The sequence below is a fragment of the Arachis hypogaea genome, chromosome 1 (assembly GCF_003086295.3).
Source record: "Arachis hypogaea cultivar Tifrunner chromosome 1, arahy.Tifrunner.gnm2.J5K5, whole genome shotgun sequence".
In the NCBI taxonomy this organism is placed as follows: domain Eukaryota; kingdom Viridiplantae; phylum Streptophyta; class Magnoliopsida; order Fabales; family Fabaceae; genus Arachis; species Arachis hypogaea.
Window position 1 is genome coordinate 108,522,619 of NC_092036.1, and position 27,939 is coordinate 108,550,557.

The following is a 27,939-nucleotide window of genomic DNA, read 5'->3' on the forward strand; positions in this document are numbered from 1 at the left end:
ATCGCTGATATAAAATTTTGGTCTACACCTCTTAACTATGCAGCAAATTTTAAAATTTGAAAAATAATATTCTTTCTTAAGAGTTGTATAAGCCAAGTTGCCTTGAAGTTATTCCTGTTCTGATATTGCCAGGTTCATAAGTGAAAAAATAAAAAATAATTCTTGCTTGCGATAAGGTGCTTATTGAACATGTTTCTTCCAAGGTTAAGTTACTAGCAGAATTCAACTGTACAAAATAATACATTACACTAATACATACAACAATAAGTTTTCAAAACATTCTTTGGTCCCAAATCAAGATATAATCTAAAAGTGACCATGTTTATTTTTGCTTCTTGTCAGAACTAGCAGGGCTGTTATCTGTTGCAGCAGCAGATGTTGCTGCAAGTTCCATCAACCTCTCATAATCTATCTCCGTCGACTTGAACTTAAACTTGATGCCTGCCTGAATCCACGACTTGATGCACAGAATAGCTTGCGCGCTATCATGTGCGAGACAGAACCTTTGCTTCTCAATTTCGTCGCCCTTGCCGCAGAAGAGTTCTTCAGGCACAACCGAAGTTGCTTGCACAGCAAGGAAATCTCTAGCCATAACGGATAGCCGAGGATATCTTGTGCTATTAACCTTCCACCACTCCAAGACATCTGTTGGTATCGGGGCTGGAGCCTCCGCCAGGTACTGTGTAAGCTCGTCTGTGGCAGAGTTCATGCTTGCTCGGCGTTTCTTGCGAGCTATTTCCTCCGCAAAAGAGACGCTTCCTCCATCTTCCGTTTCTTGTGCATTGTAACCAGAACTCATGGATGGAAAATGACTGGTAGAATAGTTTCTCATGAAGTGTGTTCTCGCTTCATCCAGAAAATTTTCCGAGGTTAAACCCTCTGGGATCAGCTCTCCCTTGATTCTAGGATCTAGGATTGCTGTCATATATGTAAACATGTTAGAAACCTGACTAATATAATTTCTGGCTTTTTCTGTCATTCCTTCTGCAGCAGATTTTAGCCATTCCGGGCTGTGTCGCGATTCGCTGGACGTAGCACTTGTTTCTAATATATGATCCATGAAGAAAAGGACAAGCCCCACTGTTGGAACCTTAGTGGTGCATATGTTGTTTGTGGTCTTGTAGAATGGTTCAAGATACTGATGCATGATGTTAACCAAACTCTTGTCCGCGGAGCTCAGAAGCATTCTGCTGTCGAGAATTTCGTCATATTTACCGATAACATCTCCCATTGATTTACCTGCCTGCAATATAAAATCAACATAGTTTTAGTTTTGAAGCCATCCATCATATTGCACAACATTGATTCAAACATTTTTCAGATGCCGCAAACAAATCAAGAGTAACACACAGGCAAATTCATTTAAAATATAATACTACCAAGATCAAGATTCTGGTTATAAAATATAACATGGTACCTTGCACACAAGATCAAGCATCTGGTAGTTTCCACTCCACCTTGTCGTAAAATCAAGAGGAAATTTCCAAGTACCTTCTTGATATGCTGCCGTCAGTTGAACAAAATCTTCAGAGATCACTGATGAAGCATTTAACTCCATTACAAACTCACGGATCTTAGAGATGGCTTTTTTTGCAGATTTCAATCCATCATCTATTATTGAATTCAAAGTTCGAGCAGCACATGGAATATAACAGAATGGCCCTATTTTCTGACCATCCAAGTTCTCTTTCAATGTATGGCAGGCCTGTAATGCACCTTGACTGTTATCATGGGTGCAGGACATGATTCTGTTTTCAATATTGTAGAATTTAAGAACCTTTATAAGCGATCGATAAATCTCTGCACCACCACATGGATAGGGTATGTACGAGATATCAAGAAGCAGTTTCTGGAAACACCAGTTTTCATCAATCCAATGACATGTTACACTCATATAGAAGATCTGTTCAAAAGAAGTCCAAAAGTCAAGAGTAATGGAGAACTTGGAAGAAACATGTTCTAACATCGTTTTCACATCTTCCTTCATGCTTCTAAAAACTTCTCCCAGCACATTCTTGTACTTGTCACCTGACCAGAGCTGTATAGATGGATTTAGAAACTTGTAGGAATTTACAAGCCATTTTTCTTCTAGAGTTGAAGGAGGGAGAGAAGCTAAAACGAGCCACCGAATCAGCAACCAGTTTAGATGATCATAATCCACCCGGTTTGCTTTTACTTGGGGCTGAGACTGAGACTGAGGCTGAGGCTGAGGTTGAGATTGAGGCTGAGGCTGAGGCTGAGGTTGAGATTGAGGCTGAGGCTGAGTTTGAGGCTGAGACTTCTTGGCCACAGCCGTGGGCCGGGGTGCCACATTATTGACAGCCTCTCCCGTTGACTTATCATAACCTGGATGGCGATTAGCAAGATGCCGTCCCAAATTGCCTTCATGAATAAAGGATATTTTAGTGAATGTATATATGAAAAAAGCAAAGCATATTTATGAAATATTGAAATCAAAAGCTTGAGATATTTAAACAACAAAGTTTCATAAGCATTTATCAGGTTTTAAAGCTATATGCCCATGAGGATTATGGTCAACTTAAGCTGCAATTTAAGACTATCTAAAGAAGAAATAAAAATACATTGGGGGACAGAAATCTATTTATTTAGAGAAAGAGACATTCAAATATCTACATCTCAGAACAAATTTTCACTTTCTCTTTCTCCACTGTGTCTTAATAAGTATGAGCCCTATTGGATAGGAAATGCATCAACCGCAAAAGGTGGTGAAGACAGTTCACCTGTGGCAGTTGCAATAGAATAACTCTGTCCACAAAACTTGCATTTCCGAGTCTTCCCATCGGCGGCTGTCTCAAAGAACTTCAAAAAAACCGATGTCATTGTTTTCTTTCTTGGCTTCTGTGGATTAACGGGAACTGGCTTATCTGAAGAACTCAGGTCAATGTTAACTGGATCCATGTTTGAAATGAGAGCCACATCCATCATTGGTTTTTGGTCGCCTACTCAAAACAAAAGAGAAGAAGGAATTCAGAGTCATAAAAAATGCATCCTCAAGAAATTGATAGGATGTTGAAAAACAAGATTCAGACTGAGACATCATTTAACAACTAAAGTATGCCGAAGTGAAAAACCACTTCCCTTTCTTTGATTTCACATAGCATGTTATGCTAATTCAAAGTAGCTCAAACTATAGTTCACAGATTTAATTGGAAAAACGTGATCAAAGTCCACAATGTACAAGTAAGTCCCTCAACAACAACAATTTAACTAAAGCATCAGTTTTTCCCGCTATTTGAAAAAGGAACCATGATCATGCATTACACGAAGCTAGAATCCAATAATGTACAGAGTCTTCGAAAAGAAAATGTAAGAGGCTAAAAAACAGAAAACACAGTGGATATTGAGTAGGTACCTTTATATGTTTTGTAGTGGTTGTTATTATCACCCCACTCCATGTAACTAACACCAACTGTCACCTGCCTAAAAATTCCACACAAAAAATAGTCAGAAAAAAGGAAGTTTTTTGTTCTTATCAACGACCCAAAAAAAAAAAAGTAAAATAAGCATGAAAAGGCAAAGAGGGAATTGGGTATACCGGAGAGGGGGAATTCATGAGAACCCAAGTCTCAAAATTCAATTTTTTTGTTCTTTTAAAGCAGAATTTGGTTGCTACGATGAGAGAGAGAGAAAGATGAACGGAAGCTGAGGAAGATCGGCGTGGGATCTGAGCCGAGAGTGAGAGAGAGATATGAATGTTAGAGGCGCGTCGGCGTAGAGATTGAAGCTGCTGCAGATCTGAGAGTGTTGTGTTTCGCTGTTTTTGACGGCTTCGCTCAAACCACAAACAAAGAAGGGAGTGAAACAAAGCAAACCCAATCTAAATTTTCTTTCTATAAACAAAGCAAAGAGGGTAAAGTAGTAATTAAACCACCTTTCTCCCACTCACTGAGTCATTCGCTCAGTTTGGCTCTACCCAGTGGCTTGGTTCTGCACGTCATAAACATATGTGACTTCACTCACTCAGCCATTGTTTGCTTCACTCACTCATTAATGGGCCTTCTTCGTTATTCCTAGGCCCATACATAGCCCACTATGTTTTTCCCTTAATTCACTTTCTGTTTTCTCCCCACCTCTAATTTCACATTGGGCCCAAAGTAAAATAAAGAGTATATACTCAACTCGGTTTCTGTCCATTTTAAATTAGGACAAGATGATCCCTCACAAAAAAAAAAAATAATTCACACCGGTCCTTGTTTATGCATAAAATAACTCATCGTGCTCCTCCCGTGTATCCCCCGTCCATAGTTGACGAAAAAGTCTGATGTAGTACTTACCAGCGTTGATCTGACAGTTAGTCCAGAGTTAAGTGTCAGCCTGGATTAGGATAAATGGACAGGGTTCGATTTGTCTCCCTATCAATATTCAAAAACGATGTCGTTGCTAGATTAAGAAGGAGCAAACGTCATTCTCACCCCCAAGCCCTAACTCATATTTACAGAATAACCAAAACCCCTCAACCTTCTTCGCGCGATAGGACAAAGCGTGGTGGAAGTGGCAAGTGTTGGTGCTGACAAGGCCACCATGAAGGACTCAGAGGACTCCTCTAACTCCGCACTTGACAGAGTCACCGACGTCGTGCAGTGGAGGCAGCTTGTGTCGGCATTCAGGTTAGTAACGAATTTGGGCATGTAAAACATTATTGTAATCCAATCTCTGTTCCTAAATTGCATGTTGGTGTTGTAGTGTTGAGTAGGTTGAAATGGGTTGCCTTGTTGTTTATTTTTAAAAATGTTGTGGACGTGAATGAATTTTAAGAGGAATGCAGAGGGCAAATTAGAATATGTTGATGGAAAAGTCAAGAAGTGGCCACCTTTAGACATTGATTTGGTGAACTTCTTTGATTTTGAAACGTTACTGAAGGAGTTAGGTTACACAGAGTACATGACGATATTTTGGTTTGATAGCATGGCACCTGACTTGGAATCTGGCTTACATATTATGAGGGGTGATACTGAGATAAATAACATGAGGAATAATAAGCTTAAAAGCAAGGAGACAAATGAGATTTATATCTACTTTGATCACCCGGTTAGTATGCCAGAAGTTGTGGATGAGGAGATGCAAGCTGAGGAGGTTATTATGAGTGACTCAAGGTGGTGTGACAGAGGAATTTTCTATTGGTATAGGATTACACCAGGGATCATCCTTAGGTCCATACCTTTTCACATTAATCTTGGAAGTACTCACAGAGTATATCCAAGAGCCTGTACCATGGTGCATGTTTTTTGTCAAAGATATCGTCCTTATGGGAGAATCAATGGAATACCTAAATAAGAAGTTGGAGTTATGGAAAAAAGTTCTAGAAGTATATGGTTTGCGCATAAGTCGTAGCAAGACGGAATATATGGAATGTAAGTTCGGTCTGCGAAGGAAAAATCCTAATATAAAGGTGAAGATTGGAGATAACATCCTACAAAAAGTTACGAGTTTTAAGTATCTTGGGTGCATCATACAGGATAATGGAGAGATTGAACATGATGTAAATCATAGGATCTAAGCAGGTTGGTCAAAATGGTAGAGTGCGTCTGATTTTATATGTGATAAAAAAGTGCCTTTAAAACTTAAAGGTAAATTCTATCGCACTGCTATCAGACCGGTTATACTTTTTGGTACAGAGTATTGGGCGGCCGAAGGGGAGCACGAACATAAGTTAAGTGTGGTAGAAATGAAGATGTTGAGATGGATGAGTGGTTATATACGATTGGATAGAATAAGGAATGAAGATATAAGAGAGAGAGTTGAAGTAACATCTATTGTAGAAAAGATGGTAGAATCGCGTCTCAAGTGGTTCGGACATGTGAGAAGAAGACTGACAAAATACCCAGTCAGAAGAGTGGATGAGATGGAAGATGGACAATGGGTGAAAGGCAGAGAAAGATCTAAGAAGAGCATCCATGAAGTGGTCAAACGAGATCTATATGTAAATGGTCTCTCTATAAACATGATACATGACAGAGTTTAATGACGTCGTTTGATTCATGTAGCCGACCCCACCTAGTGGGATAAGGCTTTGTCGTTGTCGTTGTTGTTGTTGTTGTTGTTGTTGTTGGTTACATTAATATCCCGAGTATAGTTTAGAGTCCCGCTATACATACAAGCATTTTTTGCATACAAGTTAACCCTAATCCAATAAAATCCACTTACATAACACGCACATGAAATCACGTTGTTCTTCCTCCAATATTTGTATCCCGCGTTCCTCCTCCTCCTCCTCCTCCTCCTCTTTCTTCTTCTCCTTCTTCTTTGCGTTTCTCCTCCTTTTTTTTCACGTATTTCATCTTCATCGTCATTCTTTTTATTATTGTTATTGCTATATTTTTTTCCTCCTCCTCTTTCTATTGATTTTACAACATTATATATTTTTTATTCTTTGTTTAATTTTTTTTCTCTTAAGAAAAATTATAAGAATATAAAATAAGAAGATGAAGAAGAAGCAGATGCAAAAGATAAAGAAGAGGAAGAAAAAGAGTTTTAAATTATGCAGAACTTATCAGAATAAAAATACACCAAAATATTTTCAAAACACACCGCAAGTTTTCCAAAATACACCGAAACGAGAATGGAACAAATTCATCACAATAACAATTCAGATTCATAACTCTTATATCGAAATTTTGCTATAAATAGACAAAATATTTTCTTTAATGCATTTTTTCTTCTTCTTTTTTTCCTTATTTTTTTCTTTCTTTTAGTTGAATGAATATAGGTTCATTCTCTTTCAAATAATTTTACATCATTATGTATTTCTTCTTCTTCTTTATTTAATTTTTTTGTTTCTATTCTTGTTAAGAGAGAAAAATAAGAAAAAGCTTGAGAATGTAAAATAAAATGGAAAATATGAATAAGGAATAAAAAGAAGAAAATGATGATGATGATGATGAAAAAGAAGAAGCAACAGCAGAAGATGAGGAGGAGGAGGAGAAAAAGTAAGAGTTTTGAATTACGCAGAACTTATCAGAATAAAAATACACCGAAATATTTCCAAAATAAACCGCAAGATTTCCAAAATACACCGAAAGTTTTTCAAAATACACCGAAACAAGAATGGAACAGATTCATCACAATAACAATTCAAATTCAGAACTCCTATATCAAAATTTTGCTACAAATACACAAAAATATTTTCTTTAGTGCATTTTTCTTCTTTTTTTTCTTGTTTCTTTCTTTCTTTTAGTTGAATGAATGTAGATTTATCCTCTTCCAAGTAATTTTATAGCATTATGTATTTCTTCTTCTTCTTTGCTTGATTTTTTTGTTTTTATTATTGTTAAAAAAAGTAAAACAAGAAAAAAATGGAGAAGGTAAAATAAGAAGAAACTTGAGAAGGTAAAACAAGAAGGTGATGCTAATAATGAAAAAGAAGAAGCAGCAGCAGCAGCAGAAAAGTAAGGGGGAGAAAGAGAAAAAGTTTTGAATTATGCAAAACTTATTAGAATAAAAATATACTGAAATATTTTTAAAATATGCCACAAATTTTCTAAAATACACTAAAAGTTTTTCAAAATACACGGAAATGATAATAGAGCAAATTAATCACAATAACAATCCTGATTCCGAACTCCTACATCAAAATTTGCTACAAATGCAGAAAAATAATTTCTTTAATGTATTTTTTTCTTCTTTTTTTTCTTATTATTTCTTACTTTTAGCTGAATGAATGTATGTTTATCCTCTTTCAAGTAATTTTGCAGCATTATTTGTTTCTTTTTCTTATTTGTTTGATTTTTTGTTTTTATTCTTGTTAAGAGAGTAAAATAAGAGGAAACTTGAGAAGGAAAAACAAGAAGAAAAAGATGAATAAGAAAAAAAATGATGACAATGAAAAAGAATAAACAGTAGCAAAAAATGAGGAGAAAGAAAAGAAAGAGTTTTGAATTATGCATAATTTATCATAATAAAAATACACCAAAATATTTCCAAAATACACCGCAAGATTTTTAAAATACACCGAAAGTTTTCCAAAATACACCAAAACGAGAATGGAACATATTCATCACAATAATAGTTTAGATTCAGAACTCCTACATCAAAATTTTGCTACAAATGCACAAAAAAGTTTTAATTTTGAATCAAGCAGCATTATCAATATGGCAAAAATTCTACGATAACGATAACAATGATATGTATAAGAAGAAGAAGATGATGACTATAACGATGATGATCATGATGATGAAGATGATGGAGTGTTCGCGGTGCGGTTTGGATCAGTCTTGAGTCAAAAACTCATCCAATCCGAACACTAATTTTACTTGCGGTGCGGTTTGGATTGGATGATTTTTTTAAAAAAATTCAATCCGAATCCGATTTCAAGGGATTTGGATTGGATTTGCAGTTTTGTAAATTAAAAAAATTAAATACATATAACAAGTCTCAACATCAAAGTTTAAATAATCAACAATGACATAACAAGTGTCAACAATATGTTAAAAAGCCAATAATAACATAACAATAAAAATAAAATTATAGATTAGTTAAAATAAATAAATAAATAACATTTTGAACATAAAATATTTATTAAATAATAATAATACATGAATAATATAAAAATATATAACAAATTCAACATGTTATAAGTATAATTATAAATATAATAATAAAATAATAATATTATAACACATTGTGCGGTTTGGAATAGATTAGATCGGTTATCCAAAGTATATCCGAAATTCGATCCAATCCGATCCATCTAGTGGTTTGCAAAAAATAGAATCCAATCAAATCCGAATTAGTGCGGTTTTAATTGTTTTTCAGTTTAGATTGGATTGAATGAGCAGTTTAATTTGAATCGGTTTGAATTTAAACACTCCTACACCAGACGTAGTCACTCAATGCCTCTTTCCCATCGGTGCGGGCTCTCTTAGCTTTCTCCCCAACTTTATCGCTAAATGCTTAGATAAGATGAAAATGGAGATTTTTGTGTGCAACGTTAAGAGTTGTGGTTAACTCCTGGTTAGATCTTAGGGTGTGCTACTTGAACATAAATCGTGGCAGGATGCTAAGATTACAGTTAACATATAAATCGTGACAGAGTAGTGAAAGTTATAACTTACACATAAAAATTTTTTCTTGAATCTACGTAAATTCTCCCACACACCTTGGACGATTTACATACAATTGATAAAGTTGACCACCTTAAAACGATTTATATGTTATTCTTTAAAAATCATTCATACATAAATAGTTTCTGATTAAAGTGGTTAACATATTATATATAAATCATATTCTCCTGACACGATTTTATATATTATTAGAATTAGAATATATATTCACGTTTCAAAAATTGCTTTAAGAAATTTGAATAATTTTAAAATTTATTTAATTTATTTAAGTAAAGAAACCCTAAGAATAATTTCCTACTCTTTTTTCTTTTCTTTTTTCTTCCATTATATACTGTTTTGTTTGGTAATGTTACGACAAGATCCTTTATACAATTAGAAAATTTTCAATACAAACAACCAAACTATGTTTTGTTGTGTGCCAATTGCACTTTTCATTTCTATGTATCTACGATTGAGTAAAAAAGAAAAAATAAAAGAAAAGAGTAGCCCAAATTTCAAAACTCCAATTGTTTGCAGAACCTTCTTAATATATATTTTAGTAACAAATTGACTAAGTCAGCTTCAGGAAGAGATAGAGGTGTTGACTGTTGACCATCCTACTTTTACCTTCTCCTTGACTTCTTTAATCTCCAAATAATTGCAGTCGGGTCAGGGCAAATCTGGTATTTCACTTTCGGTGGAGGGGTATCTGGAACTCTGCAATACATATCTAAAAATATTACTACAAAAACATCCCTTCATTTTTTTTATTATATTGTAATAACTAGTTAAACTTTACCCTAAATTGAGATGTATAATCATATGTAATGTAAGCACTAACAAACCTAGAATTAAAGATTGTTTTATGAGGTGGTTGATAGGTAATTAATTTGAAAAAAAAAATAGTGTAATAATTTGATACGGTCATTCATTTATATTTATTTTTTTTAGATAATTATTTATAAAATAGATGTTAAAAAAAGTTATCGACTGACATAATAATACGTAATTAAATATATGTATTAAAATCTTTTACAGGGTCAAAATTAAATAAAAATAAAAGTGCCAAGAAATAGTAATGGAAGGTAGATGTTGGAGGAACTAACTGCAATCCAGAGATGTGAATAAGTGAGAAATCCATGTTAGCTGAACTGTCTAAGACACCAAGTGATGAAACCATGGAACTTTGATGAGTGTGTGGGGACATTATTGGAGGCTGATTTATGGCAATCACTCTGCAATTGAAGTACCTGGATATGTTGTTATGCCCCATTGCCAATCTATGCAAGTTCAAGAAATAATAAGAAACAAACTTCTTTCAATTATGATATTAATGATAATAATAATAAAAAGGTTTAGTTAAAAAAGAGTAAATTAGATATAAAAATGTATCCGAATAAAGGTTAAGAAAATAATTTTAAAAAGCAAAGAATGACAAAATAACTCCTAAAAAATAATATTTGTTTGACAAAAACTATCAAACACTATTTTTTGAGGATTTTTTTGTCATTTTCAACTTAAAATAATAAAAGTATAATGCATCTAAAATTCAATGCATTAGCTATCTGATTAAGACACAAACTACAATGAATGGATGAGTAGAGTTAGGGTTCTTGAATCACATTGTTGCCGAAAGTGCTATCTGTGATACAAAATCTCTAATCTCTCACTAAAAAAAAGAAAAGTTAAGTGTAGTTGAAAGGTTATGTTTCAACTTTCCACCCTGTTAATAGCTTATCCTTATGTTTGCCAATTTGGCAATTTCCTGTATTGATAACATTATTTTTGGAGCTTTCTTGGCTCCATTATGCATAACTAACAAATAGTTTATTATCATATTATATGATAATTTTCATATACCTTGTAAACTTTTAGTGCTCTTATAAATTTTAATTTGATATCTATTCCAATCAATTGTATTGTTAGATTTTATTCTTAGATTGTTTTTGGTGTTTACAAATTATAGATATTTAAATATTTTTTTATTTTTTATTTATTGACCACTGAATTACTACATGTATAATATAGAATTCGAACTCTCGATATTTACTTAAACGAATAAGTGTTCCAACCAATCTACTAACTCAAATTGGCTGTAAATACTAAAAAAAAATTTGAATTCTAAGTTTTAAATTTAAAATGAAATTTTAATATTTTAAAAAGAAATAATATGGGGCTATAGCCCATTCCAAAGTGGAGCCCAAATGCTTTTTAGGTTTTCCTTTGTATGGCCATTAAGAAGGCACGTGCAAGTGCCAAAGTTTTTCAAAAGACCAGTTTCTGACAATGCCAATGGCATGGCCATGGTCCTTTTCTAAGTTTAAGGAGCACAATACAAATATAGACAATTCACCCAATGTCCCACTTATCATGTCTTATCAATTATCAAATACATAAAAGATTAGAAAGAGTTTTAAATGTATGGAGAATACCAGTATTTTAGTTATTTTAATTATTTATTTAAATTATAAAAAATATATATAATATATATTAATTAAAATTAACGGTTAAAATAATTGGAACATCAGTTACATCTAAATTTTTTTCAAAAGATTAAAAGAAATATAGTTTTTTTTTAGTATTTAAAAATTAGGGTTAATTTAAGACAGTATAGTTCAAAATCTAAATATGTGAGATTCAGTACTAATGTAAAAGTCCCATTAATACAGATGATAAAATATACAAGTGTCAATTGAAAATAGAAAATATAATAATATAGATGTTCAACCAAACATTTTTCTTAATACACTAATAAAGAATGATATGAGTGATGAATAATTAAAGGGTGAAATTCCCCAGAAATTTCAGGTACAAGTGGACCTTTACTTTTTGCTATAGGAATGCATGTTTCTAAATAGAAAGTTTTATAACAGAGATCCAAACTTGACTCTCTCAAATGTAAAAAGAACTTGATAAAAAAAAAAAATTGACAATTTCCATATTATTCAATTTCTAAATTTCTTTCTCTGGAGCCAATTCCAACGTATTCAAGCACCCCAAGAAGATAATAATAATGGACCCCATCATATGAAACTATATTATATTTGATTCAATGCTAACAATTCCAATAATATGAATACTCTTGAAACTGATTATCCAAAACCTTAGACAAACACATTTAGACATTAATTAATTGGACTTACTTGTAAAGAAAACTCTGATCATGGAGTCCAACCACAAGCATTGAGGCTCCAATGTCTCTTACAGTTCCCACAATCTTCATCCCTTCCTTGTTCTCTTGCGTCACAACAATCTCAACCTTTGTCTGTTAACACAATCCTATATAAGATTATAAACACACATAACCATTAATTTGAACAACCACAATATTTAGTAAGCCAAACAAATTGTAACAAAACAAACTAATAATAATTTCTTCACTCTTAAAATATATCCAATATATTAACATTAACATTTAAATGTTAATATAATATTTAGTATCTTTATTTTTTTTTCACAAACTTTAAAAAATAAAAAATATCGAAAATAAAGACAAAAAATGAAAATACAAATTAAAGTAAAGGAAAGGCTAAGTGTCTAAACAGGAAGAAAGTGGAAAAAAATGCTTACATTTGAGAATTTGTTACATATATCTTGGAATGAAAGTGCTAAATGAAATCCTTTGAGTCTAAGAAGACGAGACTTGGATTTAGATTTAGAAGAAGTGAAAGGGTAGAGATGGAGGAGTGTGATTATGTCACCATAGCGAATGATGTTGTGAAGTGCCCATTGAAGTGCAGTTCTAGCTGCTTCCACCTCTTCCACCACCACCACCACCTTCCTCACATCCATTATTATTAGTATTATTCTCTCTTGTTCCTTCCTTCAATTCTTTCTTCTTTCTTCTTTATGTATGTGTGGATGTTATGAACAGAGCTATGAGAAGTTTCTCTCTCTTTCTCTCTTTAGAAGAAAATTTAATGTGACATTTATTATTGTGACGTTGATTTGCTCCAAATTAATTAGCCCACAACACAAGGCATACAAAGCACATAGGACAAAGTGGTTGCTCTATTAATTACTTATGCGTGTTATGTTCCTATAAAATATTTATAATAGAAAGTGGATCATCATGATGATATGATAAGGTCGGGTACCTAAGACATGTATAAAATTACATGTGTGTCTCTTATTTGTACTTGGTGATCACTACATGGATACCCTTTTCTCACATTTCTGGAATTACGAACGAAAAAGTGAAAGCTTTTATTATGTGCGTCGTGATTGATATAAATATATAGGTAAAAAAGATTATACTATTATAATTAAGATTAAATAAATAGACCTATCTCACCCCAAAAATTAGGTCACAGGGTTAAGGATGTATTATATTTACAAATTCTTTAGATACTTTATTTTTGAAAAATATAAAAATTTATAATACACTCTTTTGTCGTCCAAAAATAATTATCTCGAATATAAATGTTTACATGCAAGTGATTCAATAATATTAGATCGAATAGGTTTGATGCTATATCATGAAATTATTTATCTTAAAAATTTAAGATAATAAAAAGAGGTATATGAATAGTGTTAGTCGAGATAATTATTTTTGAAAGATTAAGCTGATTCGAAATGCTGGTGAAGGGTCAAGAAAGAAACAGAGGCCAAAAAGATGCACGTGCAGACATTAATTAAAAGTTATTTGACACGGACTCAATTTAGACACCTTGCTAAATCGAACAAGTACTCGAATGAAGAATCGAACAGTTGTTCGAATGGAGAATCGAGTGGTTACACAAGTAGAGAAGTTGAAGGCTTACTCTAAGTGAGAAATTTATGGGTAACGTTCATGGGCAAAAGAGTGGGAACAGTTACCTAAGAATTTGCATACAAGGCAGCGTCATGTAATTAATGGTCGGTTATGGAAGCGGGCTATAAATATTAGTAAGTTTTAGGAAATAAGGGTTGGAACTTCTTTTCAGAAATACACTCAAGCACACTCATATCGAGTTCGATTTCGGTAGTGTTCCTTCCACTGTCTTTACCTTTCATTTACAATTCTTGCAAAAAATTTTATCTTTCAAGCAAATTTATCTTTCAAGTATTGTTTAATTTTCATGTTCAATTTACATTTCAGTACCTTTAATTTCCATGTCTACAATCCTTTGATCCAATCAAGGCATTTTCGCTTTCTTTACATTTTGATGCAAACCTTTTCCATTTCAGTCAATGTTAAGTTTCGAATCCTTTATTTCACATTTTTTTTTTGCCCTTTTGCACTTTTCAAACTTATTTCCCATTTTAATACTCGTTTAATTCGAGATTCTTTGATGCACTTATAGAAAATTGGTACCTACAAAAAAGGGGTTGGTTTCGCTCCCAGACCATTAAAATCAAACTACCATCGATTTGCTAAAAATCGACAAAACAAATAATTATATGTCTAACGTATATATAAAAATTATATGTGTAAAAAATTAATTTTTTTCCAATTTTCTTAATTAAAAATAAAGGATCGATCCTAAATTGGTCCGACAAATTGGTCACTCCTTTATTTTAAAGGAGATTAATTTGTTTTATATAATATTTTTAGAAATTTAATTATTTTATAACAAAAATTGTTAAGAATTTATTTATTCAATATGAAAATTAAAAATTTAATTGAAAGTAATGGATAGACTAATTTACAAAAATAATTTTTAAAGACTTCTAGTAAATAAAAATTTATTAGAACTAAAGTTATTCAATTTAAAATTCGTTAAGAATTAATTTGGAGGTTACTTGATAAATAGAGTTTACTTATGCAGGTGGGGACTCTGGTAATTTCCTTTATGGTGATGAAACTTATTTATTTATTTATTTTTCTTTTTGGTCCTATTAAGTATTAACTAATCGTAAGATTGGGATTCGGTCCCCTCATATTCACCCCCCCCCCCTCCCATTATAATTAAAATAATAAAATAAAACATGTTTACCCAAATAAAACGAATAATAATAATAATATTTATGAGGACATACGGATTCATGTACGAATACCATTTTATAAATAAATTCTAAATGATATATTGTTGCTTTCTTATCTAGAAACAAGGAAAAAGGGGTATTACTTATTTTAGATTTCGATGAACCTGCCGAATCGGGGGTATTAGTTGGGAGATTCATAGTATTCTTAAGTGATTCATTACCCATTTTAAATTCAACGTTCAGGCATGTATTAGGTACCTTCATCTCTACTAAAAGAATATTTTCCCTATTTTCACCTTTCGCATAAAAATACATGCTATAATAATAGGGAGTGGAGTTAGGTACATCCTACTTTTAAACAATTCTCTTAATTAGCATTAGTATGTCATATCACATATGTGCCAAGATGTGACATGCTTTGTTCTCATCATATTCATCATCCCTGAAGTCACCATTATTAGTTTATTACTAATTTATAATAGAGGTGATGTCAACGTAAATGTTATGCTAAAACCTAATACCGTCCGAAAACAAGAACCTACATATCAATTTGATTAATGCTATTATACAGATCTCGAATGCATTCAATAATGTTAATTTGTGTTAAAATTTAATTAAGGTATTGACTATGAAAAAGAATGGCACATAAAGAGAATCATTCTTCCAATTCAAAGCAAAAATAGACTGAAATGTTTGCACTATAACACGTTTAGCACCATGCCATACATAAGCCCTTGAGATTCCCTGCATAACATTGCACATATTAAGGACAGTAATCACGCAATGTCAAATGTCCATGCAACAATTCGAACTTTGCATTAAAAAAATTATCAAAATCAGAATATAGTTACAAACTCGAGATTTTCTCCGTTGCCAAGCGAATTCCACGTTGTTCCTACAGCATCCATCTATATTAGTAATAACCAACAGTTCTGGTGGATTCATATTGTTTCTGTTGGTCATCATCACCACCTTGATTTATGAATACAATTCGACCTGTGTATCAGAACGAATAGAATTGCATTAAGCATCTTCATATTAGTTCTCACGCAATCTTCTGTCATTTGACAACTACATTTTAATCATGGATCATATCAACCACGGCTAAAGGGCAAGACTTGAAAGAAAGTATGTAGAAAGTGGCTTAAAATAGTTGTTCAAGAGCATTAACCCAATACACATATCAATGATTTCAGTTCTTGGAAGTTGCAAGAAATGCACCAGGCATAAAATTGTCATATCTCCTAGATCCATCAATTGACTGTTAGGGACTTTGGGTATTATGGGGTGCCCAAAGTCCTACATCAGTAGTGTGAGAAGAGTGGTTCTTCCCCATTAAAGCTGGCTTTTAAGGTGCAGTTTTCCAATTTCCTTAGGTATAAGGTATATAACATTGACAATCCAACATGTCATACACAATTAACAGTAGGTTGTACATTGCTGAGCTGAAAATAGGCAGTTGCTCAATAGAACCGAAATGAAGAACTGTTGGAAGTTGAATACATACACACTTTCACTTCAAGCTGACAACATATGGATTCTCCTAGCATAGCATAATGAAAGGGATCTAGAATTGATTTTTTTTATGTCATTTTTTTAAATTTCTATGTTATACCCTCAACCAAGATATTATCGGGTGAAAATTTATGAAATATCCTATTCCTAATTTTAACATTTATATTTTCCACCTATTTTCTATCATCTATCAATAAGAATACTGTACTTTATTTTCTCTCACTTTTCAGTAGCAGCGAATTTGCAGAAAACTTTCTAACGCTATTCACAATATATAGGTCCCTAATCTCTAATAACATATAAAAGTGTTAGTATGGTATCAAGTAGGAGCTGTGAGCTAGTGTACAAGACAGAACATTGAAACAAAAACAAAAACCTTCTGCATAGTCATCGAGTGGGAGTTTTGACCCAATTAGCTTGTTTAGATAATATCGTAAGCAACAATCCTAGACCATTTTCTTTTCAGCAGAACTCGGAAAACCAGAACAAACCATGCCAGCGACACAAGTCACTATATAAACAGTGCAACCCTACACTACAGAGCCACAAGCCCACAATGACAACATCACGCATATGGTTAGGCATCTTTATCATCCAAGTTCCAGCTACCTACCCACATTTAACTAATTTGCAACAGACAAACTGTATACAAGCATCACAGAAACGAAAGTCAAAACTGAGAAAACAAAAAGACCTATGGATTTATGAACAAAGAGAAGCAATTAAATACAAAGTCAACTAGGAAACAAACAGCAGAGAATTACTTAAGAAATCAAACCAGCACTAATGAAAAAAAAAATACCATTTCTCCGAACAGCAACCTCTCTAACTCGACGGACAAGACCAGTGACCGGATCTGCGAAAACCTTGGTCTCCAAGTTTCCCTCCACATACAAGATTGAACTACAACAAATGAACAGACAATTCATCTATACATAAGAAGAATTATTTTGCCAGAATTTGTAAATATCCAAACAAGGGTTTGTTAATTGTTTACCCTGGAAGAACAGTTTTCATTGCAAGATTTCCAAGCCTCTGGGGATAAATGCAAACACGGTGCCACTGAACGGCGCCCCGGTTGGCGTAGTCAGAGGGTTTCTCACCTTCGAGAGGCCTTCGATTATTGCGGATCCCACCGGTCCCAATTGACAGCAGAGTCATCACTGTCCCACTCCTCAGCTTCTTCTGAACCGGCTTCTGCCCAGCCTCACCCACCAGTATAGCCTTTCAATAACAAAGCAACATTATTCAAACAAACGTACAAGTAATTAATTGATTGATTAATTAATCACTTAACTAATTGATTAATTCATCCAATTGAATCATGATTAAGTGAAACCTAAGAAGAATTTCGAAATACCAGACCCTGTAAATGCCAACATCGAGGCCATTCTCGAGGGGGCGATCGAAGAACTTTTGCTGCTGCTGCTGCTGTTCAGAGGAAGAATCGGGTGATGTGTCTGAGTCAGGGAGGGATGACTCGTCCGAGTCAGAAAGGGGGTTGGTGGTGGAGAAGTGACGTGGCAGGTTGAGTTTGTAGGGGTTTCGGGCGGAGAGAAGAGAACGATAGAGCTTCCTTGAGATGGAGGTGAAACCGGAGGAGCTCGACATTTTTTTGGTTGAGTGTGTAGTTTGCTCTGAATTTCGATTGTCTTAAACCCTACACAACTTCCAAGCAAACCCTAAAACCCTTACGTTTCAAAACCCGAAAAATAAAAACAACGACGCCTGAGAGATTCGAACTCTCGCGGGGAAACCCCATGTACTTAGCAGGCACACGCCTTAACCACTCGGCCAAAGCGTCGGATGGGATGTTGGCACCTATAACCCTTATTATTGTCAATTTGATGAATGAAAAATCAAATAAATCATTAAGTCTTGAAAGAGTTATTAGTTCTCATATATTTTAGATATAAAAATTTAGATATCTAGCGTTTTAGAAGTTTAAAGATATTTTTGCATTTTTAATTAGTCATAAATTTATTTGTCTTTGAGTTAAAAATTTGAGAATTATTTTTCTCTTCATCCTATCAATTAAATTATAATGTATTACAAAATATTTATGCCACGTATTATTAACTTTTTAGAAAAATTTTAAATGTTCTTGAAATACCGATATATCAGTATTTTTAATTATTGATCTTAATTATAAAAATATATATAATATTTATTAATTAAAATTAATGTTTAAATTACTGAACACCTTTCCTAATTTATTATCTAACAAAAGGAAAAATTAATCTTATTTTTAGTGTGATATGGAACAAGGTTTAGCCTTTAGAGTAAGTTATGAGCAAATAGCTGCCATAAAACATCAACCATTTCCACGTTTCTTATCCACAAAATCTCCTCAGTATCCATCATTCTATCTATTCTTCTCCCTCCCTTTACTTTTCCAAATCCCATAATCTCATTGCACCTGCTACAACTGATGCAGACACTAACATAAACCAGTTCCTAAGCAGTGCCAAAACCACCATAGAAATGATACAAAACACAAGAGCTTCATTACCTTCCCCACAACCATTCAACACTCCAACCCGTTCTTCAGCACCAACCCCTTTGCCATTTCAGCTCCTACCCACATCCAAATCTTTCCCAACAATCAAACAGCAATGCAGTATATCGCGTAGGGATCTCGCAATCTACGGCAACTCTTGCTTGCTACTTCTGTTGGGTTCTCAGGGAGTGGAAGTTTCCAAAGCAAGAGCAGAGGAAGAAGTTGCTGTTACTACCAACACAAGCAACATTGATCAACAAGAAGAGAATAATGTGAATGCCACCACTCCTAACTGCACTGAAAGAAAACCAACCAAGCAAGTGTTCTTGGATGTATCGATTGATGGCGAACCTGTTGGAAGGATTACCATAGGTCTCTATGGAGATGATGTTCCAATAGGGGTCAATAGGTTCAGCAAGATTGTGAGTGGAGCTGCTGGCATTAGCTACAGAAGAAAAGAGTTTGTGAAGATCATGCCAAATTACGTGCAGCATGGTGGGCTTAGATCCTATGGGGTGGACGCCGAAATCGCAAAGGGGACAGGGAGTGATTTGGCTGCTGATACTCTGGTTGGGGAGTGGGAGAGACAGTATGAGACATGCTCTGGGGCTAAGAATGTTGCTGGGAGTGTTGGAATTGTTGTGAGAGACCCTTCAAAACCGCCTCCGAAACTGAAGCTGGTTGCAAGAAAAGGGAAGCTGGAGATTGATCAGGAAGAAGTTGGAGCTGATCCTAACGGGACAGAGTTTGTCATTGCCACAAAGGATTCACCAGAGTTGGATTCTTCTACTCTGGTGATTGGAAGAGTAGTAGAGGGAATGGAGGTTGTGAAGAGGATTAGTCAAGTGAAAACGGTACAAGAGAATACAAGCTCTCCTTATTTCAGGTGAGTCAAACAGACAAAGACTTTGCAATTTAACATAAGTAAATTACACTAAATCCCCCTATAATATGTAATATTGATGTAACAGGGTGGCAAAGCTAATAGGAGACAAGAGAGCTGTTGTAGCAGAAAGAGGATTCAACAGGCCTTATTCAAAAATCATAATTACAAACTGTGGTGTATTAGCCTAGCACATCTTCTTCAGTTGATTTTACAGTGTCAATGTAAGGGAACATATAATCGTTCAATAACAATCTCCTTTATCATCAAAGCTGATCGTAGTGTCTGCCATAGAAAAATGAGGAGAAAAAAGATTTACAGCCCAATTCCAATGGGCAAAGTAATTGGGAATCATAAGAATTAAGATGTAGCAAATTTAGTTTCTTTCGTTATGAGGGGGATTGGCCGAGATATATTATCTCTAAAACAATATTGAACTTTTGTTACAACCATTACACAAGGTTTAAAATGAAATAACATGCTATTGGCAATTTGGCATGTAATTACACAAAGAAACTACGGTGAGGAAAAGAGGAAGTATGTCAGAATCGGAACACCCTCTTTTACCCAAGCCCAGACTACCTATGCTCTGTATTTTGGCTTGCAATGTGAGCAAGCTTTCTTCTAGTAGATGGAGACAAGAAAAGCTTCTTAACCGAACTTACAGGGTCATCCACCTGCATAAACACACACAATTTGGTAAGATGCTGAACTTCCTCATGTGACAATTCCACTAAAAAAAAGGGCAAACAATAAAGAAATAAAAGGGAGGAAAAAAGGACATAATAAAGAGTATTAAAATTTATTAAACTCTCATTTCCATGATTTTTATTAATGGGATTGGCAACATTCACTTTGCATAAATAGACAAAAGATGGTCACGTTAACCTTGACTCTTCTATACCAAATTCAAACCCTTATATTTTAGTAATTGGTTTCAAGTACCAATCATAGGTTTGTCAAAGTTGAATGCATCACTTTTCTAATGAAATTAACATAAGGTCAAACCAAGCACTCTTATTCATGATGTTGCGAACTACCAATTTATTATAGTATGCAATAGTCTGATTCATAATAAATACCTTAACAATGAGCATAGATGTTGGAGATTTATTTGGTGAATGTGGAAAATGATTTTGCTGATGAAACAAAGCAGATAATGTTTGTTTCCACCCTGGCTCCATGTCATCTATGGATGCAATCCAGGGGCAGAAGTATCTGTGATGCCTGATTGGATTAAATTCCATTGTTTTATCAGCCGTGGTTGATTTCATGTCTCTTTCTGTGTAAAGCAAAAGGAGAAAAAAATATTCTTAAACATTTCATTTATCTTACAATATCTACAAATTGTCTCTCACATAGTCACATTTACAGTCAATGGTAATAATTTATCAGGGAAAAAAAATGTAAGTACTGACCTAAACTACAATGTTGATCCTCCCTGTTGACAAAATTTTCTACGTTGTCTTTGGCCCCATAGTTTGAAAGACGATTTACTACTCCATCCGAATTCTTCTGTGAAACAAAAAGAGATTACCTTCAGTCAATCTTTCTGCACAGCAATATAGTTAACACCACTTGCAATTTCCAAAGAATACATCACATCATAAGTGCTTATGATCAAGCAAAGAAACTCTATCACTTGCTATACTTTCTTCAGTTTGTTATAAATTATGAATACATGATGCAATGATCTAGAGATAGAATTTTCTCTCGTTGAACAAATAAATTGTCCATCTGACAGAAAAGAAAACCAAAACTAACCTGCAAGCTACTAGGGTCACCTGCAGCCGAACTGTTCAATCCATCACCCTCATGATGGGTGCTCTCTGTAACATTATCCACTACAGGGTCACGAGCACTAGCTTTAGAACCAGTTTGATCATGTGAACTTTCCCTAATTTCAGATGACATGGGAACAATTTGTTTATTAGAAGCATCAACTATGTTATCATCAGGATTCTCCTGAATCCTGATCTTCTTCCGTGAATCTGACTGCATACCATCTCCATCAACAAAGACATGATCTCTAAAATCCGAGTCATAAGAAAGACGAGCCCTTAAATTCTGACCAATAACAGGCAGAGATATTATGGCTTTAAAATTTTGCTTTGTTGGAGGAGGACCCCCTGCAATCGTCATATTGAGACTAGAAGACATATCCTTTGACGAAGTTGCAATGTCAGACACATTATTTACACCCTGACCCTGTCTGTCTTGGATCACAGAATCGTTTTTGCAATTTACTTCTGCATACCCCACTATTCTGAGTGATTCGACAGGCCGAGGAATTGTGCTGAATGCCCACAATCCAACAGTAGCTCCACACAGGGTACATTCTAGAACTGCAGAATTGGGATCTAGTTGTTCTCCATTAGAATCCTTGAGGTTTTCATTCGTTTCAAAATTGTTGTTATCAGCAACTACTTGAGAACGGTCCAGAATAGTTGTACTTCTAACAGATTGCTCCTTTGTATCCTTGCAATCAACTATGTAAGGTAGAGGGCGAAGATTCCAACCACATAAACTTATAAGCTTTTGAGACTGCAAATAAACACCAATAAATTACATTAAAAAGGTAGGAATGAAAGAAGTGCCAACATACACAAAGATGTTTTCAAGAGAATAAATGAGACAATTGAAATTTGTTAATATAAACAAAGATCATTCATCTAATGCATTTATCATTAAGTCACTAGAACACAGAAGTACACTTGTTATTACCTGGTAATACAATTTGAGTTCCTCTTGACTACTAATAATTTCTATGTCAGAATTTCTGGCAGATCCATTTCCAAAATCAAGAAACAATGATTGTCCAAGAAAGTCTTCCAATAGTGGACTGTGCATGTGCTCTATAACTGAAGATGAAACATGTGGAAGAGCTGAGAGTTGCAAAAGAGAAGAACAGCGTTCTGTGAAATTGTCAACTAACACTGGAGGAGCTGTAGGAGGAAACTGTGCCAGTGTTTCACTGCAGGCATTGTCGATCCATGGGCAAAGTAACTTATGTCCATTATCTAACTTTAAGCTAAATACCCGGGCGGCTTTCTCCACTGAATTAATGGAACACTAATTAGAAAATCATAAAATTCATTATTCCAGTGAATTGTATAACAAGCATCAAGAATGGCATACCCTGCTGCTGGTTCCAAGATGCTGGTGTTGAGAAAAGCAGACGTGCTCCACATGCTTCACAGGCTATAGTGTCAATATCCACATTTATCCAACCCCTTCGAGCACAATTTACAGCACTTACAACCTGTAAATGGCATAAGTCAAAGCATAAGCCACCGTAGAGTAAATGTTACAAATAATATATCTATAAAGAAAGTTGGCAAAGGGAAGTAGGAAGCGTGAGGCAAGGGGCTTTCTTTGGTAATGGAGATGCCGTGCCATGGTAAAATTGACGTCTAAAAATTATAATTATTCTTCAAAATAAATTTTATAATAATATTTCACTTGTCGAGTTTGAATTCATTTGTTTCCTCAATACTAATTTTTTTCTTTTTTTTAACACTAATATCAACAACAGTGTATCAAACAAATATATTCTGGTCGTGAATAAAATTGATCAATTTATTTGCGCCGTCACAGAGTTTTTTCCTTCCTTAAACGAATGGAGAGTTCATTAAATTTCTGCAATACAAGCATAATGTTCCTTTTTTATTCAAGGGTAAATATAAATAGAAAAATCATATAATAATATTAAGAAAATGTTAAAAGTAATGATAAAGTACACCACACTAGAAAGAGACCATGATTTATAGATGGAAAATGAAAAGGTACCTTGGGTTTAGCAAACCATGATATAGATTTGAATGTGGCCAATCTTCTCATAAAGTCACCACGATCCCATGGACGACAAAGCGCTCCTTCAGTTGCTCCCACTGTGGCTGACAACGAGTGTGGTACCTCAGCAGCATCCCCTCTCAGATTCAGCTCCATTGTCCCCAATGAAGTTGAGTAAGGACGCTTCTTACCACTCAAAAGTTGCATGCCAGATGAACTGCAAACATATAAACACATTATTGGTTATCAAACTTAGATTCAGAATATGGATATCAGAGAAACATGAGAATCCACAAATTCAACTATCAGTGAATGAGTTTATATGCATGGACGAAGCACAGTGCAACAAGTGCTTCCAGCTCAGGCACTAACTGATTCTAACTAAATAACTGAACTGCCGCGAATATTATATTATCTATAACTACCACTAGCTAATCCTCAACTAGCAATCCAGCATAACTGAATAGATAAACACACAATTCCTAATATAAATACCTAGTTCAAACAAAACCTGATTTAAAAAAAATAAATAAAGATTCAGAAACAAGGAATTAAACTAAATCCTCAAACAAATCATTACACAGGCTAAAAGCTTCAAATCTTACGATGTCATACAACTCTTACAGTTACAGCTAAATTAAAAGATTAAAATGAAAGAAAATTTCAAAATTCAGACAAACTAATTGAGCATTCATCTGTGACACTATCCAGCATTTCATAAATGTTGCCAAACGAAACAACAGAATCGAAAGTTTCAAGCAAAATAATAATAATAAAACAGAATCGAAAGATTCAAGCGTAATAACAATAATAATGATAGAAAGGAAGGAAAAGAAGAAGAACCTGGAAGGTGATTTAGGAGTATGGAAAAGCTTATCCATGATTGAATGGAACTTCTTCTCGGAATCTTGCGCCATTTGGGTCGTGAAACAATAAAGGTTTTAAGAAGCAAAAGACCTTAAAGAGCTTCTTATCATGAATTTGCGTTTTTCTTTTATAATTAATTAAAAGCGTCTAAAAAGTAAAAATAAATGGTAGCGGCCACGGTGGTGCTGCTGCCTCTAGCGACGATTATTGAAATCCAGACCCACCTCCTCAACCCCATTTTTGCGGTTTTTGCTTAATTGGGCTTTTTTTGGGTTGGGCTTCATTTTTATTGTAAAAATGTTGTTATTCTTGTTGTTAGGAAATGTGCTACCGATGGGCCCATTACCCATTTCAAAAGATTAGGCAGAAGCCCAACAGTCTGAGAATCAATGATCTATTACCCAAAAAAACGTTACTCAAGGATCATTCTGTTCCATGACAAAAAAAAAAAAAAAGGATCAGTCTGTTCACTACTCTTCTGATAAATATAGCTTAAAGTCAATATTGTATTTCCGACCAAAAAAGAGTCTATTATATTCGATTAATTCCACTCAAATTGGAGGGAAGAAAAGGTATTATAATGTAAAGTTTAATTGTATATCATTATCTCTCTAATATTATTCTTATTGAATGAAAAATAGTTTCAAAATATTTCATATAATTTAAGTTCTGTTAAATTTTAAAGCATGTAATTAATTCTAAATTATTAGAACTCATTATAATAACCCAAAAATAAACATAATATTTAGATATCGACGTTATGTCATTGTGTGTATGTTATCATTGTGTCATTGTATGAATATATAACGAGAGATGTTTATTTATAGGCCAAGAATATAATCTAATCATAATAACAAAATTAACATAATATTAAATTTAACCAAATCGTGTTATAATTAAAAGGATAGCAGGAAGAAAAAAGAGTTAAAAAGAGCAATGTAGATCTCCAATAGAGTGATGTTGGGAATTAAGGGAGTCCATATATAGGACATGGGAAAAGAAACAAAGCATATTAATTAAGATAGATAGATAGAAGGCATGGGAGAATGAAGATGAAGGTTGTGTAAACTGTAAAGTGTACGGTAACAATGAAAGGACATAGAGGAGAGAGTGATTGAGCTGGCAAGCATATATAGTTTGCATGCAGAATAGTGAAAGAGAGTACCTCTTTTACCCTTTCTTATTACTACCCTTGTCCTACCTCTATCTAGGGTGGTCCATCTTCGTACATCTTATATTATATAGGTCAACTGTTCTAGCCAGCGGCCACCCCTTAATTCAATTCTTGTATGTACCACTCTCTTTCTACACAACACCAATTATTATTTATATACGTGATGAATTCTAATAAGATTATGTTATGGTCATTACGATAATTATATAAATATTATTAAAATTAATTTAAGATTAAAAAAATATCACTTTAATTTTAATAAATATTATAGTTATTATAATATATTCATACTAAAATATATATGTATAAATATTTACCAGCTATTATTTTATGTATGACTATGATATATATATATGGAGAGAGGGGATGTGTGGCTTGAAGAATTGTAACTTGGAAGTTGTAACTATAGATTAAAAATATTATCTTTTTAAATATTGTTAAATTCTTAAAATAATTATTTGAACTTTAATACTAATTTTTTTATGTGTTAAAATTTAAATTTTTAACAAAAAATTTATTAAAAGATTGTTTTATTTTTTATTATATTTTATAAATTTTATAATATTGTTTTTCTGTTTTTATTTTATTATCATTTTGATATTTTTTTAATATTTTGCAAATTTAATAATTTTTACGAGTTGATTTTTATTTATAATTTTTATAATTCTTTTAATATTTTCTTTTTTATTTTTGAAGATCTATACTTTAATCTATTAATTTTTATCATTAATTGTTCTATTTTTAGTCTAATAATTCTTATTTATTTTGGATTCTTTGAATAAATTTATTGTGAAATTAAAATTTTTAAAAAATTATTTTGTATAGATTTGAGACATTTAGTGTCATTTAAATTAATACTAGTTAGAATTGTTAATATAATTATTTTTTTCTTAGATTCAATTTTATTCATAATTTATATTTTTACTGTTAATCAACATTTTTTAAAGTATGTTTTTTAATTGAAACTAAATAAATATTTTTTTTTTGTCATTTTTACATGAATAGTGCTCTAATAGTTTTACTATTCATGCCGTATATATGAGCTATGCTGTTTTTAACATCTTTACGTGTTTCTTTCTTGTCCCCTTCTTTTAACAATTTTGCTACTTTATTAATAGTATTTTTGTTAACTTTTGCCAACTTTTATTTATAACTGTATTTAATAAAAGTATCTTTGTGGACGTATCTAATAAAAATGTCTTTTTTATGACTATATTTAATAAAAATATCTTTATAGATATATTTTCTAAATGTATCTCTTTATATATGTATTTAAAATATAATAATTAATTATTATTGACAATAAATTAGTACATAATATATTAGTACCCTATATTTTTTTTTTTAATTAATAGTGTATGTATTTTGGTAGTGTTTGAGACGAGTTTTAAGAGCAGCCGAGGATCTGCTGCCTCACAAGTAGTTGCATCCGGGTTAAGTCCTATGAAAAAAAAAATAAACCTTTAAATGAATTCATGTAGTGTGTGTGAGTGTGTAATATATGAATAATGCTTAAAATTAAGAATTGTCTAATCCATCTGACAAAAAAAAAAGATGAATTTTAAGATATAAAAATAAAGACAAGGAGTATAACGATTTATTTGGAGGATGGGAGCGATAGAGATACAACTATTAAGAAATAAAGAAATTTTTTGTTTCTATAATTTTGCCTTAATATCCTTCAATAATGTTATATATTGTGAGTATATGTATATATATCAAGGATAACCTGTAATTTGTAAACACTAGCAGGTAATAAGGAGAAAAATACATAATATATAAATATTATTTCCGTCTCTCTATTTAGGTTATAAAAATAATTTCCGTATGAAAATGGGGCCTAAAATTATGATATCGATAACAGTGCATATTGTGTAGTCACAATTTTGTTTAAAATGTGTCCATGTAAATATTGAGAGGGCACAAGTTTACGTACTAGTTTGTAAACCAAATAAACCAAATTGGTCCATTTGGCAAGCAAGGCTAGTTTGTTTCATTCTTATCCTCTTTTTTGGATACTAGCTTAGTATATATGTCAATTTGTCTGCTTACTAATCGAATTTCAATGTGCTCTTATTTAATTTTGTTCAGTGTGTACGTACAATAATAGCGAAATAATAGTTATTATTATATATATTGCTTCTGATTTTTTTCCCTTCTTATACTCTCCTCAATGTCCCTTTGTTTTTCTAAAAAGATAAATATTAAGTGATGAATAATTATTTTCTTATTTTGATCTTAT

General features: G+C 33.1%; 5 protein-coding genes and 1 non-coding gene across 7 annotated transcripts; 1 reads left to right on the forward strand and 5 right to left on the reverse strand.

The window, feature by feature from the left end:
• Window positions 1-180: 180 nt before the first annotated feature.
• LOC112708868 (zinc finger BED domain-containing protein DAYSLEEPER) lies at window positions 181-3,979 on the reverse strand. The gene is made up of 5 exons (XM_025760798.3): window positions 3,557-3,979; window positions 3,374-3,441; window positions 2,742-2,960; window positions 1,418-2,382; window positions 181-1,243 (listed from the first exon to the last, which is right to left on the reverse strand). The coding sequence occupies exons 2-5, from the start codon at window positions 3,414-3,416 to the stop codon at window positions 323-325; spliced, it is 2,148 nt and encodes a 715-aa protein (XP_025616583.1). The 5' UTR covers window positions 3,417-3,441; window positions 3,557-3,979; the 3' UTR covers window positions 181-322.
• A 5,335-nt stretch (window positions 3,980-9,314) lies between these two features.
• LOC112708878 (uncharacterized) lies at window positions 9,315-12,975 on the reverse strand. The gene is made up of 4 exons (XM_025760804.3): window positions 12,630-12,975; window positions 12,203-12,324; window positions 10,166-10,339; window positions 9,315-9,776 (listed from the first exon to the last, which is right to left on the reverse strand). Exons 1-4 carry the CDS (start codon window positions 12,849-12,851, stop codon window positions 9,683-9,685), a joined length of 612 nt encoding a protein of 203 aa, XP_025616589.1. The 5' UTR covers window positions 12,852-12,975; the 3' UTR covers window positions 9,315-9,682.
• Window positions 12,976-15,612: 2,637 nt separating this feature from the next.
• On the reverse strand, window positions 15,613-18,285 carry LOC112708890 (single-stranded DNA-binding protein, mitochondrial). Of its 2 annotated transcripts, XR_003156504.3 has the most exons (5): window positions 17,847-18,242; window positions 17,479-17,705; window positions 17,284-17,384; window positions 15,822-15,962; window positions 15,613-15,710 (listed from the first exon to the last, which is right to left on the reverse strand). XR_003156504.3 is itself a non-coding variant. In XM_025760816.3 (4 exons), the coding sequence occupies exons 1-4, from the start codon at window positions 18,090-18,092 to the stop codon at window positions 15,880-15,882; spliced, it is 657 nt and encodes a 218-aa protein (XP_025616601.1). In that variant the 5' UTR covers window positions 18,093-18,285; the 3' UTR covers window positions 15,613-15,879. The 2 variants fall into 2 exon arrangements, 1 of the variants encoding a protein (XP_025616601.1); XM_025760816.3 differs by having other exon boundaries at window positions 15,613-15,962; window positions 17,847-18,285.
• Window positions 18,204-18,285, reverse strand: TRNAS-GCU (transfer RNA serine (anticodon GCU)). The gene has a single exon. It is a non-coding gene; the product is annotated as a tRNA-Ser (tRNA).
• A 414-nt stretch (window positions 18,286-18,699) lies between these two features.
• Window positions 18,700-20,135, forward strand: LOC112708910 (peptidyl-prolyl cis-trans isomerase CYP26-2, chloroplastic-like). Its single transcript, XM_025760835.3, has 2 exons — window positions 18,700-19,867; window positions 19,953-20,135. The coding sequence occupies exons 1-2, from the start codon at window positions 18,966-18,968 to the stop codon at window positions 20,053-20,055; spliced, it is 1,005 nt and encodes a 334-aa protein (XP_025616620.1). The 5' UTR covers window positions 18,700-18,965; the 3' UTR covers window positions 20,056-20,135.
• Window positions 20,136-20,178: 43 nt separating this feature from the next.
• On the reverse strand, window positions 20,179-24,725 carry LOC112708902 (uncharacterized). The gene is made up of 8 exons (XM_025760828.3): window positions 24,500-24,725; window positions 23,654-23,873; window positions 23,003-23,126; window positions 22,589-22,920; window positions 21,629-22,408; window positions 21,283-21,379; window positions 20,947-21,146; window positions 20,179-20,541 (listed from the first exon to the last, which is right to left on the reverse strand). Exons 1-8 carry the CDS (start codon window positions 24,571-24,573, stop codon window positions 20,443-20,445), a joined length of 1,926 nt encoding a protein of 641 aa, XP_025616613.1. The 5' UTR covers window positions 24,574-24,725; the 3' UTR covers window positions 20,179-20,442.
• Between the last annotated feature and the right edge of the window lie 3,214 nt (window positions 24,726-27,939).

Excerpts from the sequence above, each read along its gene's own strand:
- LOC112708868 (XM_025760798.3), bottom strand. The coding sequence starts at position 3,416 with ATGGAGTGGGGTGATAATAACAACCACTACAAAACATATAAAG. Across the intron at positions 2,961-3,373 it reads CCACTACAAAACATATAAAG|GCGACCAAAAACCAATGATG; the intron begins GTACCTACTCAA and ends TGTTTTGAGTAG. Across the intron at positions 2,383-2,741 it reads TTCTATTGCAACTGCCACAG|GCAATTTGGGACGGCATCTT; the intron begins GTGAACTGTCTT and ends TTATTCATGAAG.
- LOC112708878 (XM_025760804.3), bottom strand. The coding sequence starts at position 12,851 with ATGGATGTGAGGAAGGTGGTGGTGGTGGTGGAAGAGGTGGAAGCAGCT. Across the intron at positions 12,325-12,629 it reads TATGTAACAAATTCTCAAAT|ACAAAGGTTGAGATTGTTGT; the intron begins GTAAGCATTTTT and ends TTGTGTTAACAG. Across the intron at positions 9,777-10,165 it reads ATTCACATCTCTGGATTGCA|AGTTCCAGATACCCCTCCAC; the intron begins GTTAGTTCCTCC and ends TATGTATTGCAG.
- LOC112708890 (XM_025760816.3), bottom strand. The coding sequence starts at position 18,092 with ATGTCGAGCTCCTCCGGTTTCACCTCCATCTCAAGGAAGCTCTATCGT. Across the intron at positions 17,385-17,478 it reads ATGAAAACTGTTCTTCCAGG|TTCAATCTTGTATGTGGAGG; the intron begins GTAAACAATTAA and ends CATTTGTTGTAG. Across the intron at positions 15,963-17,283 it reads GGTTGCTGTTCGGAGAAATG|GTCGAATTGTATTCATAAAT; the intron begins GTATTTTTTTTT and ends TCTGATACACAG.
- LOC112708910 (XM_025760835.3), top strand. The coding sequence starts at position 18,966 with ATGATACAAAACACAAGAGCTTCATTACCTTCCCCACAACCATTCAAC. Across the intron at positions 19,868-19,952 it reads ACAAGCTCTCCTTATTTCAG|GGTGGCAAAGCTAATAGGAG; the intron begins GTGAGTCAAACA and ends TTGATGTAACAG.
- LOC112708902 (XM_025760828.3), bottom strand. The coding sequence starts at position 24,573 with ATGGCGCAAGATTCCGAGAAGAAGTTCCATTCAATCATGGATAAGCTT. Across the intron at positions 22,409-22,588 it reads AACTCAAATTGTATTACCAG|TCTCAAAAGCTTATAAGTTT; the intron begins GTAATAACAAGT and ends GTTTATTTGCAG. Across the intron at positions 21,147-21,282 it reads GGATCAACATTGTAGTTTAG|AAAGAGACATGAAATCAACC; the intron begins GTCAGTACTTAC and ends TGCTTTACACAG.